The following is a 13,637-nucleotide window of genomic DNA, read 5'->3' as shown; positions in this document are numbered from 1 at the left end:
GCTGAGGATGGAGGCCTCCATCCTTACATCCAGGGACTAGAGGGAGAGTGGGAGGGAAGGGGAAAGAGAGAGGAAGGAAAAAAATAGAGAAAGAATATGTATTTTGCATAATAAGGCTATTCCTCATTCTGAATGCTTAGAATCACCAGACAAAGGGTTTCTTTGCAGTACTTATTACAGCTAGCATGAGTCATTTAGACAAAAAAATACCAAAGGAAGGAGTGGTGGGTTGTAATCACAAAGACTTCGTGACTCTCTGTAGTGGTTTTACTCTCTGTAGTGGTTACCCCTCCCTGAGCTTGCCCGTCCTGGCCAGTCTTTGCCCCCGCCCCCAGGAGGATTATCATTTAGGAAGGTAAACTCAGTCCCTCAGGGCCTAACACTGACTTCTACTCAGAATATTAATTTTCACATATATGTAACATTCAATTGGGCTTTGACCGCATAGTTGTTTTTGTTTTGTTTTTTAATATTCTTTTCCAAGTGAGAGAAGGGGAGACAGAGAGACAAACTCCTGCATGTAACCTTAACCGGGATCCACCCGGAAACCTCTTGACTAGAGCCGATGCTCTGCCCATCTGGTGCCATGCTCTCCATCGAGCTATGTTTAGCACCTGAGGCAGAGGCTCCACGGAACCATGCTCATTGCCCGGAGCCAATTCGCTCAAACCAATCGAGCCACGGCTGCTGGACTGGAAGAGAGAGAGAAGGAAAGAGAAGGGAGGAGAGGGAGGGATAGAGAAGCAGATGATCACTTCTCCTGTGTGCCCTGACTGGGAATCAAACATGGGACTTCCACATGCTGGGCGGAAGCTCTACTAAGTCAACCAGCCAGGGCTACATAGTTATTTTTTGTAGCCACACAATTTTCAAAGTCTTCCAAATTCTTAAAATTTTGAATTTATCAGCTTGACTTCAAATGCCATAGAAAGTAAGATTTCATATTTTCCATGTGTTGTCTAGGGCTGCTTGCAAATAATTCAGTGGATTAAACTTGTGACAGATACTTAGTTAAACCAAAGAACAGTTATTTTTAATAAAATCTTGAATATTCAGTCTTTTTATTTACCTGGTAGTCAGGAACAACCAAGTGCCAGTTTACAGATCTGGTGAGGCGGAAACAAGAACATGATAAAACCTGAAAGAAGAAGTGGGTGTTAAGGGCACAGCCTGTGTGCTGTGTTGTAATTGTGATGGGCTACATTCATTCATGGTTCAGATGGAGCCTTTGAAGGTTTAGTCACATAAATTGTGTGTTACCTGCTGCTTCCCTTATGTACAAAAGAACTTTCCTGTGCAGTGTTGTACAGGAGGTCTTTTCCAGTTCAAGGTTACTCTTTGGATTTATATCTTTTCTGTTGCTACTGATCTTTAGGCATATTCAAAACATGAGCGAGATTAAGACTGACGTCGGACGAGCTCGGGCATGGATCAGACTGTCTCTGGAAAAGAAACTCTTGTCCCAGCATCTCAAGCAGTTGCTCTCTAACCAGCCACTCACCAGGTAAGAGATGGCCTCTCAAGGCATTTCTGCTTCTATGGCCTGTGTGCTTACAAAAGCTGAATAAGGTGACAAACTACAGTTTTCTTTTTTGTAGCCAACAGGAAGGCTCGAGATAGGCAGTGCACAGTACTCAGACTCTTTCCTCCTCTCTTTCTACACAATCCTCAGTCTGTGCTAATCACTTCATGGTCACAAGATTGCCCAGCTTGTAAAATGAATCAGTCAAAAAGTTTGGTTTAAAATAAGTATTACCAACAAATTTCTTTCCTGAAATATTCAGTCCTACTATCTGTCAGAATAGCTAGCTGTTCACTGTCCCCCACACTTGTCAGCTCAGGTCATCACTTTCTGATCTTTATTAGTTTTGATAGACAAAATAGACTCATGATTTTTTTCCCCCTTTAATTGCTGACGAGGTTAAAAATGTTAACTGTTCATATATTCATTTTTTTGAATTGTCCTTTCCAGATTAGAGTTTCTACCCAGTGTGTCTAAACAGAGGCGTTTACTTTTAATGGAAGACATAATGGAAAATATACTATACTGTTGTTTTGTGCTTGTCTTACTCTTTCCCAGAAAGCTGTATAAGCGGTATGCTTTCCTACGTTGCGAAGAAGAAAGAGAACAGTTTCTTTACCATCTTCTCTCCCTCAACGCTGTGGACTACTTCTGCTTCACCAGCGTGTTCACCACTATCAGTAAGTCTGCAGAGCTAATTGTTAAGTGAGTAGTTGCTTAGGTGACTAATGGAATAAGAGTTTATATTTTTAAAAGTACAACATGCTGGATGGCCTGGCGAGATGGCTCAATTGGTTAGATCATCATCCTGAAGCTCAGAGGGTGCCAGTTCGATCCCCGGTCAGGGCACACACAGGAACTGATCAGTGTTCCTGTCTCTCTCCCCTACTCTCTCTAAAAAATCAATAAAATAAAATTTTTTAAAAAGTGAGACGTAAACAGTACAGTGTGATAGACACCGATGCCCCCGACCCCCATCTCCCTTTAGGAATAAAGGTTATGCCCCAGCCGCTGAAAGAGAGCTCTCAGCCCTGTGTATGCCTCACCAGAGAAAGGTGCTGTACCCCCACTGTGGCCCCTTGCCAGGGCCGGCCAGCCTCTGTGACTGCTCAAAGGGCTGTTCCGGAACTCAGCTTTGGGTCAGCCATCACGGCCCAACTTGTCCCTCAGCCAGGCCTGCTTTCTGCCTCACCTGTTGGTCCCAGAACAACATTCCGCATGCTAATTTCTGACCCAGAGTCTGCTCCCAGGACACCCAGTTTGCAATTGGAAATGGGATGGACGTGAAAACGAATGTTTTACTAAACAAATGTTCCTGTATCTTATCCAAAACACATAAATTCAAATAATCAGAATATGATAAAAATAAACTAACTGAACATTAAACCTTGATGACTCAGAAAGACTTGAGGATCTAGTGGATATTGTAGGTCTGTAGAGGGAGGAAATGCTGAGTGGAGATGGGTTTTGGACAAGCTGAATTAAAGCATTTATTCTCTTGGCTATTACTAATTTTTTTTCTTCTTCTTTTCCAAGTGAGAGTAGGAGAGATAGACAGACTCTCTCACATGCACCCCAACCGGGATCTACCTGGCGACTCCATCTGGGGCTGATGCTCTGCCCATCTGAGGCCATGCTCACAACCAAGCTATATTTTTAGTGCCTGAGGCTGAGGCTGAGGCTGAGGCTCCATCCTCAGCATGGAGGCCGATGCACTTGAACCAATTGAGCCATGGCTGTGAGAGGGGAAGAGAGAGAGAAAAGGTGAAGAGGGTGGGGTAGCAGATGGGCGTTCCTCCTGTGTGCCCTGACCAGGATAGCCACACTCCGGGCTGATGCTCTACCACTGAGCCAGCTGGCCAGAGCCTGCCATTACTAATTCTTATTAGCAGTGTGGACTCTTCTCTAGTTTAGAGAATTTTTACTGGTATTGGTTTGGAGCTGTATTCAGCTGCAAGTTTCAGAAACTTGCAAACAGCAGTTTAAGCAAACAAATAGTTTTATTTTTATTACAGAATGAGAAATCTTGAGGTAGGCAGTCCACAGTGCCATCAGAGACACAGGCTGTTTGCCCCTCTCCTCCTAGGCAATCCTCAGCATGTGCTTGTCACCTCATAGTCACAGATGCTCTTCTGAGTCCACCTTCCAGCAGGAAGAAGGGAGGAATGCCAAAGCAAAAGGGTCAGAATCTGTGCTAGAAAAACATAATTTTCCAAGAAATTTTAATAAACGTCACTAATATTTCACTGGCCAGAATTGTGTAGATTTTTTGTTTATTTCTAGTCTCTGGTAGAGGCAGACAAGGAAAACTGGAGTTCGAATGGTTATTAGACCAACCTGTAATATTTTTCAAGCTACTATAAGTTTATTAGGTTATTGCAGGTATGAGAAGCTCAAATGTTACATAAAGTTTGAAAGTGAAGAAATAGGACTCCTGGTCTGACCTGTGGTGGCACAGTGGATAAAGTGTCGACCGGGAACGCTGAGATTGCCAGTTCGAAACCCTGGGCTTGCCTGGTCAAGGCACATATGGGATCCCATTGATGCTTTCTGCTCCTCCCTCTGTCTCTCCCCCCCCCCATCTTTAAAATGAATAAATGAAATCTTTTAGAAACTTAAAAGAGAAATGGGACTTCTAAAACCCTCCATATATCTGCAGGTTTTTCTTTAGCCAAGAAACTCTTTCAATATGAGAAATTGAAATACTTCATCAAAGAAATATTCTGAGTTTAAATAATATTACTTTTTATACTCAATGAAGTCACTGTTGTGTGTCTGTGGGCCCTTTGCAGGCGCAGAACTGCTGACCCCCAGAGGCCTTTTCTGTGGCTTTTCTGATACTGAAAATGAAAGAAATTAGAGAAGCCTGTGGCACCTAAAATAGTCTCGCACTAACCCTTCTGCTTTCAGTTTCAAAAACTATAAATATTTGATTCTTGTGATTAGTAAACCATGAAAGTATAGCCTTTCTTCTGACATTTTTCTTTCCTTCAGCCAAAATAAAAAGACAAAGGGAGGTTATTCACTCAACATAAAGAAAGTGGTCTGTGTACAATTCGGGAAGTGAACCATTTATCCCATTCGTCTTCCCTATGCACCCTAGAGTGCATTGAACCAGGAGCCTGTGTTGTGAGGTGGGATCAGGGTGCCTGTCCAGTCAGGGCCCTTCATCTTACCTGTACTTCTTTCAAGGACTGGGCTTCTGATGTACCCTCTTGTAACCGAGTGAGCAGAAATCTCAAGAATACCAACAAAACATAATTGATTCTGCCTTGCTTTTTGAAAAGGAAAACACATGGCTCTGAAGTATAAAAATGTACTACTGTGTTTGAACCATCCCCATTCTTTAAAAGAAAATGGAAGGAGTGTCTAACTTGATTGTGTCCACATTAGACCGAAAGACCGTGGTGGGACGGCGACATCTAGTGGTGAGCCTTTTAAAGAATCTTCAGAGGAAAAGTTTGACAGCTCTTTCCACATCTTGATTCTTTTCTTGGGGCCCCCATGAGTCACCTTAGTAGTTTTCCAAGTGGTGGTTTACAGATCTTATGTTGTGTCCAGAATGGAGGTGCCATTGTTTATTATTCTTGGCTTTGCGTATTGAGCTGTAAAACTGGGATGGGAAAGTTCAGAAGTGCGGTGTTTTCGAGCATTGTCCAAGACAGTCTGCAACAGGGGGGGAGATACTATCCAATAAGTCATCCACCCCCTTTGTCATATGAAACCATCCAGGTACCATGCTCATGTGTACTCAATTTTGAGACAAAATTAATAAAAACGTTAAAGCAATGAAAATACTATGCAGGGGATCCTTCGGTTATGACACAGTTCCATTTCTACAACAGCAACATAAGCAAATATTGATGTAAGTCGAAACACAGCCTAGCCTAAGTCGCTTACCTATCCTAACACAGTTGTAAAATCATAGTCTAGAACAGAAAAATACAACTAAGCCACAGAGAAAAAGAAAGACATAAATATATGGTACTGTACACTGTACTATAGTAACAGAAAAAATGACAAAAACAAATGAATGTAAAAAAATTTTTTTTAAGTTTTTTATGGGAGTGAGCATTGTACACTCGAAACATCGTGTGTCAAGACTGTTGTAACCCAGGGACCCTCTGTGTAGCACCATTAGCGTTCATGTCTTCAGGTATTCTGGGGCTAATGCCTAAGATTATTTATAAATGCACCATGATGATACGCATGCCATGCACACATGGTGATGAGTATGCTGGGAAAACCACAAGTATCAGAACTTACGGCTTATGAACTGTACCTCCTTTTTCTAGACTGAGTATGTCTTGATAGATATAAGAAGTGCATCATCTGTGAAAGCCACCAGAGTTCTTAGTCACATTCATTTTGTTATCAGAATTTCATTGTAATTATTAATTAATTTTAGCATTTTTCTTTCAGTGATTCCATATAGGTCAGTGATCATCCCCATCAAAAAGCTGAGCAATGCGATCATCACATCGAACCCCTGGATCTGTGTGTCGGGAGAGCTGGGAGACACAGGAGTAATGCAGATTCCAAAAAACCTCCTCGAGATGACTTTTGAGGTCGGTTTAGCTAATACCTTTTCTGAGCACAAAGTGTTGCCTGAGCTGTGGTGGTGCAGTGGATGAGGCATTGACCTGGGACTGAGGTGCCCAGTTCAAAACCCTGGGCTTGCCTGGTTAAGGCACATATGGGAGTTGGTTCTTCCTGCTCCTTCCCACCTTCTCTCTCTCTCTCTCTCTCTCTCTCTCTCTCTCTCTCTCTCTCTCTCGCTCTCCCCTCTCTAAAAAAAAAAAAAAAAAGAATAAAAAAATGTTTTTTAAAAAGTGTCATGTAGTTCTGCACATCAGTTTTTCATTTTTAATTAAGTCAGACAATACAAAGGAACTCTCAAGCATGCAGGGTCATTTTTGTTATCATATACCTAAAGTTGTAAATGTGTTCATTTTTGAATTTTTGTTATTATTTTAATTAATAAGCTCTGTTTGTCTCTTTGTATGGTGCGCCTTGGGCCTTTTGCAAGCCCTGTCCCAGGATTCCTGTGCCTGAGCACTAAACGCTTTCCCCACAGGGGTTCTCCTCCTTCCTGCAGAATGCTCCTTGCCTGAACCTGACCAAGAGGACAGAAGGACAGGAGAGCTGACATCCATGCTTATGGTTTTCAGATCACATGGTGACATTTATAAAGTGATTTTGTAAAAATGCCTATCAGTGTTAGAGTTCAGGCCTCAGCTGGTGCAGTGTCCCCACATGTGTGAGCTCACATGCAGATCAGTCCTGGTGTGTTGGAGGAGGACAGTGCCTGCTCTTGCTTCAGGACTGAAGCAGTACTAACTGCACAGCCTGTTCTCGTGTTTCTTGTGGTCTGGGCATAGCACTTTCCATCAGGATCGCATTTTGGCCCTGACTGTCCAGTGAGCTCACAACTATCTGTGTGTGCAAGATTAAAACCTTTAGCTTGCTTGACTGGTGGTGGCACAGTGGGTAGAGTGTCGACCTGGGACACTGAGATCCCAGATTTGAAACCCCAAGGTCACCAGCTTGAGCACGGGATCATCAACGTGACCCCAAGGTCACTGCCTTGAGCCCAGAGGTTGCTGGCTTGAGCAAAGGGTCACTGGCTCAGCTGGAGCCCCTCGGTCAAAGCACATATGAGAAAGCAATCAATGAACAACTAAAGTGACAGACACATCTACAAGTTGATGTTTCTCATCTCTCTCCCTTCTTGTCTCTCCTTCCCTCCATCTCTCTCCCTCTCTCACTCTCCCCCTCCAAAAACAAAAACACCTTAGCTTTTCTTTGACTATCAGGTATGGAACATAAACTGCATTATAAGTGTCATCACTGGTGTTTCCAAACTCACATCTGTCTACTTTTTCCCTCTCTGCAGCCACTACTAATTTAAGATGCCATCCTCCCTCACCAGGTCACTGTGATGCCTTCTCACTGCAATACAAAGAAGTGAAGGGCCTTAAGAACTATTAGCTGTCATCTCCCAGCCTTACATAGGCAGTGGGGTCTGTGATCTTTTATCAGAATTTAAAAGTCAGAATTTAATTGACATTTCTTTTTACTAGTCCTGTTATCACTTTCTTTTGTACTTGTCCACAAAGGGCGAGGAAAGATGTTGATAACTATGTTTTTCTTTTACAGTTGCTTCAAAGACTTATAGTAGAGAGGTTTGAGGCCAGCTCTGCCTTAGTTTTCTATTAGAAACAGAAAAATAGCTGTGTCAGTGATTTTTTTTTATCTATAGTTGTTTTTCTGACCTCTAACTGAATCTAAATAGCATTCTTTTTCCATTTCTTGAAATTTTTCTCATCCTTTAAGGCACAACTCACTGTCTGTGTGATCTTTCTGGGTTCTCCAGTTAGAAATAATTGTTCCATCCCAGTGTTCTCCTACCACGTGTTTACATCTCGAGTTTAGCACCTCGTGCAGTAGATAATGTCCACTTGATTCCTGTCTCATTAGATGGGATGTATTAGATGTGGACATGTTTCTCTAGTGTGTAGCAGAGCACACTTCTCAGAGGGGGTCCTCTGCAGTTAAGATAGGTGGGACCACTGTTCCACAGCTGAAGCTGAGAGGTAGTGGGATGGGATCTGGTACTGAATAACCTATGGTCTTGTCCCTACAGTGCCAGAACTTGGGGAAGCTGACCACTGTTCAGATTGGTCACGATAACTCAGGACTGTTAGCTAAATGGCTAGTGGATTGCGTCATGGTTAGAAATGAAATCACGGGACATACATACAGGTAAGTAAATGTCCTTAGGAGCTCAGAATTCTTATTTAGAGATTCTTCAGACAAGAAAAGGTTTAAGAATTGTTTTCCTTTTGAAGCTTTCCCACTGCCTTCTGTATGTTACTTTAGTTGATTTGTTTTGGTTTGTTTATGTGATACAAAATTGCCTCCAAAATACTTTACAAAAACAGACTGTGTTTGCTGCTAATGCCTAATCACAAGTGTTCATATTGTGCTGAAAAAGATTGCTGCAACTCTGATAAAAAAGAAGCTTAAAGTAATTTCAGTAGGAGGAAAGGGCCTCTGGACTCTGCAGTCACAACCTGCACTTTCTTTGGGCACAGCCTCCTCTTCTTTTCCGTGACTTAACTCGGACATTAACTTACAGTTTGAGAATATTCTTTCTAGAACTAATCACAAAATTTTAATGTAAGTTAGGAGAAAATATTAAGGAATTATTTTAATTTGGTTTGGTATAATAACAATCTATAAAAGAGAGAATGTCTTTATTATTTAGAGGTTTATTTGGAAGTGTTTTTAGGGGTGATATGTCCTAATTTACTTTAAAATGCTTCAACAAAAAAATGAAGCATATAGCAAAATGCTAAGTGTAGGTGATAAGAACACCTAAGTGTCTATTATACTATTCTCTCTACCTTTTAAAAATTTTTTATTGATTGATTTGAGAAAGAAAGGAAAGGAGAGAAAAACATTGATTTGTTGTTCCACTTATTTATGCATTCATTGGTTGATTCTTCTGTGTCCTGACCGGGAATCGAACCCACAACCTTGGTGTGTCGGGATGATGCTCTAACCAACTGTGCTATCTGCCCAGGGCTCTCTCTATTTTTATATGTTTGAAAATTTTTATAATTAAAAGATACAACCCACAGGCACTAAAATTATGGACTTTACCCATGGTGCTATTTTTAAAATTCTGATTAAAACTGGTAAAATATTGATGATTCAGAAGGTGTTGTGATTGTTTTGGCCCTTTTTTTTTTTTTTTTTTTTTTTTTTTTTTTTTTTTTTTTTTTTTTTTTTGCTAGGTTCCCATGTGGGCGGTGGCTGGGGAAAGGCATTGATGACGGAAGCCTGGAAAGAATTCTGATTGGAGAGCTGATGGCGCCAGCGGCAGATGAGGATCTGGGAAAGCAGTGCCGCACTCCGCCCCAGCAGAAGTCGCCCACCACGGCCAGGAGACTGAGCATCACCTCTCTGACCGGAAAAGCCGCCAGTAAGTATCTGCTCTTTTATTTTTCAGTATGTCTCAAATGCTGCAGGCATTATGTGGCCATTTCACAGAACACTGTTGCGTTACTGAATTGTACTAGGGAGGTTAAAAAGAAGAAAACTAAGGAAAATTAATTTGGGAGAAGGGACTTTAGAAAAGGAAGGAGATAAGAAAAGAAAAAAAAAACAAAGCAAGATATTACAAATTTAAAAGCCTGAAGAATTTAGATGTTAGAAGTCAATAAAAATGCACATTTTATTTCAGTTAAGCTTTGGAAATATGAATAAATAATATTTTGCCTGAAACCTAAAAGAGGAGTAAGGGCCTTTTCTATTACAGTCCTCCCAAATAGCCACATTAGCTATCTAGAGCCCCTTATTCTAAGAGAGATTCTAAAAATCTCTCTCCCCACACGCCAGCTTCGTATAGAAGTGATGAAACAAGATACTATAAAGGAGCGAGTACTGTCTTCACATGGCACTTTTACTACTATAATAAACTCCTAATTGATACTAGTTTGAGCTTTAGTATGCTTAATAATGTCTCCCCAAGATATCAGATCCTAATCACTAGATTTTGTAAATGTCACTATATTTGTAAAAAGATGTGACTAAGTTAAGGATTTTGAGATAGATTACCCAGTTGGGGCCTAAATGCTATCTCATATATTATTAAAGAGGGAGGGAGAGGGAAATCAGACACACACACAGAAAAAACAGTGTAAAGAAAGAACAGAAGTTGGAGTGATGCAGCCACAAGCCACAGAATGTTGGCAGCCACCAGAAGCTTGAAGAGGCAAGGAGCATCTTCTTCCATCGAGCCTCTGACGTGTATCGCCCTGGCTGGTTAGCTCAGTTGGTTAAGAGTGTCGTCCCAAAACAACCAGGTTGCAGGTCCAGTCTCTGGTCAGGGCACACACGGGAAGCAACCAATGAATACACAACTGAATGGAACAACAAATAATGCTTCCCTTCACCCTCCCCCTCTGTCCTTCTCTCTCTGTCTCAAAAAAAAAAAAAAAGCCCTGGCCAGATAGTTTGGTTGGTTGGAGCATTGTCCCAGAATGGGGAGGTTGCCGATTTGATTCCCGGTCAGGGTACATACAGGTGCAGCTCAGTGTTCCTCTCTCTCTCTCTTCCTGGCTCTCTCTCTCTCAAAAAAAAAAAAAGATATACATACACTTAACATATACTTGACCCAACAGTCCCATTCCTAGATATTTAGAGAAACGAATACATATATCTAAACTAAGACTTGTACTTAGGTGTTCATAGCAGCTTTATTTATAGTAGCCAAAAACAACAACAACAAAAACCCCACCAGTATCTACAATTGGTGAATGGATAAGCAAATTGTGGTATTTTCAGCAATATATGAAAGTGACAAACTATTGATACATCTAACAGCATGGATGAATCTCAAAGACATTCTGCCGAGTGAAAGAAACTAGACAGAGGACTAGGTACCATATGATTCCATTTATATTAAATTCTAGAAAAGGCAATATAGTAGTGATAGAAGGCAGATCAGCAGGTACCAGGGGTTGAGAGCTGGGAACAGGATTGACTGAATGGAGACACGGGAACTTGTTGGATTGATGGAAGTTGTCTGTTATGATAGTGGTGGTGATTATATGACTATACATCAGTCAGAGCTCACCAAGTTGCACGCTGAAAATTGCTGAATTGATTGTATGAAATATCTTAATTATGCCGACTTAAAATTTAAAAATAGATTTCACTTCAATCCATCCAAATTATTACAACTTTCCAATCAGTCCAGTTTCAGAGAGTAAAACTGTTTTGAGAAGCCTTATCTCCCACTTTTGGTTGTGTTTTCTTTTCTTTCTCAATAAGCTTGAAATTTTAAATAACCTAAAACTCAGAATGGATAACTTGATATTTTCTCACAGTGTGTACAAGGTGATGTTTAGAGAACTCAAAGTTTTAAATCAGTTTCAATATATTAGTGATCAGCATAGGTATCATTTGGGATAAATAAAGGCTTCCAAAATAGATCTTCCATGTTTAAGAGAAAAAGTATTCAGAGAATGATAAAAGTAAGAAAACTACCAGGAGCTGAAGAAGCCACAGTATCAGTGCTTCAATCATAAGAGGTTTCAATTTTAACAGTCTTTATGGTGAAGGAAAAACTTGAGTTTTACCTTTAAAAAAAAATGAATTTAAAGGCCCTGGCCCAATAGTTCAGTGGTTAGGGCATCATCCCAATAGCCGAGGTTGTGGGTTCAATCCCTTGTCAGAGCACATACAGAATCAACCAATGAGTGCATAAGTGGAACAACAAATTGATGTTTCTTTCTCTCTCCCCCCTTCCTCTTCCTTCTCTCTCTCTCTCAAATCAATAAATTAAAAAAAAATTTAATGAATTTAGAGAGTTAAAAACTAGAATTTATAGTTTGTCCTTTATAGTGTGATATGTAAATTAGATACAGTAATTAATAACCACAAGGAAATACCAAATATATTATTTTTCTTTTGTTACTGACTTCTATCCCTATGCAACCTGTTTATCACCATCTTTTTTTTTTTTTCCGTTCTTGGGGCTTGAGGGGCAAAGGCAGTTTCGATCCCATCCAGCAGCCCTCCAAGCTCTCCCTCAGGGCTTAGAAGAGCAAGGGCCGGCTGGGGGAATGAAGCAGTGCCCAGACAGAATGACTAGCCAGGAAGGGAGGAGGACTGGGCTTCAGCCAGGGTGTCCCAGTATACCTGGCATCTTCTCTTTATTTTATTTTTATTTGAGAGAGAGAGAGAGCGAGAGAAAGACGGTGGGGGAGGAGCAGGAAGCATCAACTCCTAGTAGTTGCTTCTCCTATGTGCCTTGACCAGGCAAGCCCGGGAATTCGAACCGGCGACCTCAGCATTCTAGGCCAACACTCTATCCACTGCGCCACCACAGGTCAGGCATTCTCTTTACTTGAAACATAACAGCAAAAAATACCAATTCCAGGTTAGCTGTATAGGGCTTGAGAAGCCTCTGTCCATGCCCTCTAAGGCATGTGGAGGTGGGTGGGGTGTGAGGAGGAAGGAAGCTATAGGTCTTCCCTATCTCCTCAGAGCTGGGACTGCTAGCACTTCTGACAGGTACCGTGCCAGGTGATTTACACCGAATGTCTTGTTCAGTTTTCCCAGTGACCCATGTATGAAGTATTTATTTTCCCTATTTTAGAATGAGGAAGCTCAAACTCAGAGGGAGTTAGACATTTGACCAGGGTCATGGATTACACACGATAAGGCTGGAATTAGATAAGGCTCTCGGATTCTTTTCCAGGGTGCCTCTCACTTGGCCAGACTGGCCCCAAGGCAGGTGTCATGGAGCCCCTGGCAAAGCCAGCCTGCGCCAGCGAAGTGTTCCCTGCCAAGGTCGACACGGTTGGTGTCCCATCGGACTTTGGTTTATTTCCCTTGCATGAGAATTCAGGCACTGTTTATTATTTTCCAGAACCGAATGCTGGACAGATCCAAGAAGGAATTGGAGAAGCTGTGAACAACATTGTGAAGCATTTTCACAAACCTGAAAAAGAGGTATGATGAGCTATGAAACTTAGTATAATAGGTTTCTAAAGCTGCTTTTATGCATGAGACATAAGGCAAAACAGAGTGTTTTGATTTTCCTGAGTTTTCAATAGCTGCTAAAATGTGCTCCACAGCTACCCTCAGCACTTGTTTCTCTAGTACGTTCTTACACATGGACCTAGCAGATGATTCTCTGGCACTGTGTGTTATGCTCCACAGAGGGGAAGCCTCACCGTGTTGCTGTGTGGAGAAAACGGCCTGGTGGCAGCACTCGAACAAGTTTTCCACCATGGGTTCAAATCTGCCCGCATCTTTCACAAGAACGTCTTCATCTGGGACTTCATAGGTAAATTAAAGCAGATGGACATTATGATAAGGTCATTGAAATGCTTGTTAGAGAACTTAAAGACCCAGGAATTGGGCAAATAAGGGTGAGTAATAAGGGAGGATGTTTGTTTAAAAATAAATATCAAATAAACATTGTCCTTGCTTTTTATTCATTCAACAAATATTTATAGTGTGTACCATATTCCAAACACTGTTCTAGATGCTCAAGATGTACATTAAGATATAACTATGCCCTGGCTGGATATCT

General features: G+C 41.4%; 1 protein-coding gene across 5 annotated transcripts in view; it reads left to right on the top strand.

The window, feature by feature from the left end:
- Nucleotides 1-13,637, top strand: part of DENND5B (DENN domain containing 5B) — a 200,638-nt gene that overhangs the window by 177,597 nt on the left and 9,404 nt on the right. For all 5 annotated transcript variants that reach the window (XM_066368906.1, XM_066368902.1, XM_066368901.1 and 2 more), the window contains 7 exons: nt 1,376-1,504; nt 2,081-2,202; nt 5,945-6,090; nt 8,169-8,287; nt 9,325-9,512; nt 12,969-13,051; nt 13,262-13,388. In XM_066368906.1, the coding sequence (XP_066225003.1) occupies nt 1,376-1,504; nt 2,081-2,202; nt 5,945-6,090; nt 8,169-8,287; nt 9,325-9,512; nt 12,969-13,051; nt 13,262-13,388 (914 nt within the window). The remainder of the gene's footprint in view (nt 1-1,375; nt 1,505-2,080; nt 2,203-5,944; nt 6,091-8,168; nt 8,288-9,324; nt 9,513-12,968; nt 13,052-13,261; nt 13,389-13,637) is intronic.

The sequence above is a fragment of the Saccopteryx leptura genome, chromosome 2 (genome assembly GCF_036850995.1).
Source record: "Saccopteryx leptura isolate mSacLep1 chromosome 2, mSacLep1_pri_phased_curated, whole genome shotgun sequence".
Taxonomy (NCBI): domain Eukaryota; kingdom Metazoa; phylum Chordata; class Mammalia; order Chiroptera; family Emballonuridae; genus Saccopteryx; species Saccopteryx leptura.
This window is presented reverse-complemented; position numbering and strand designations above follow the sequence as displayed.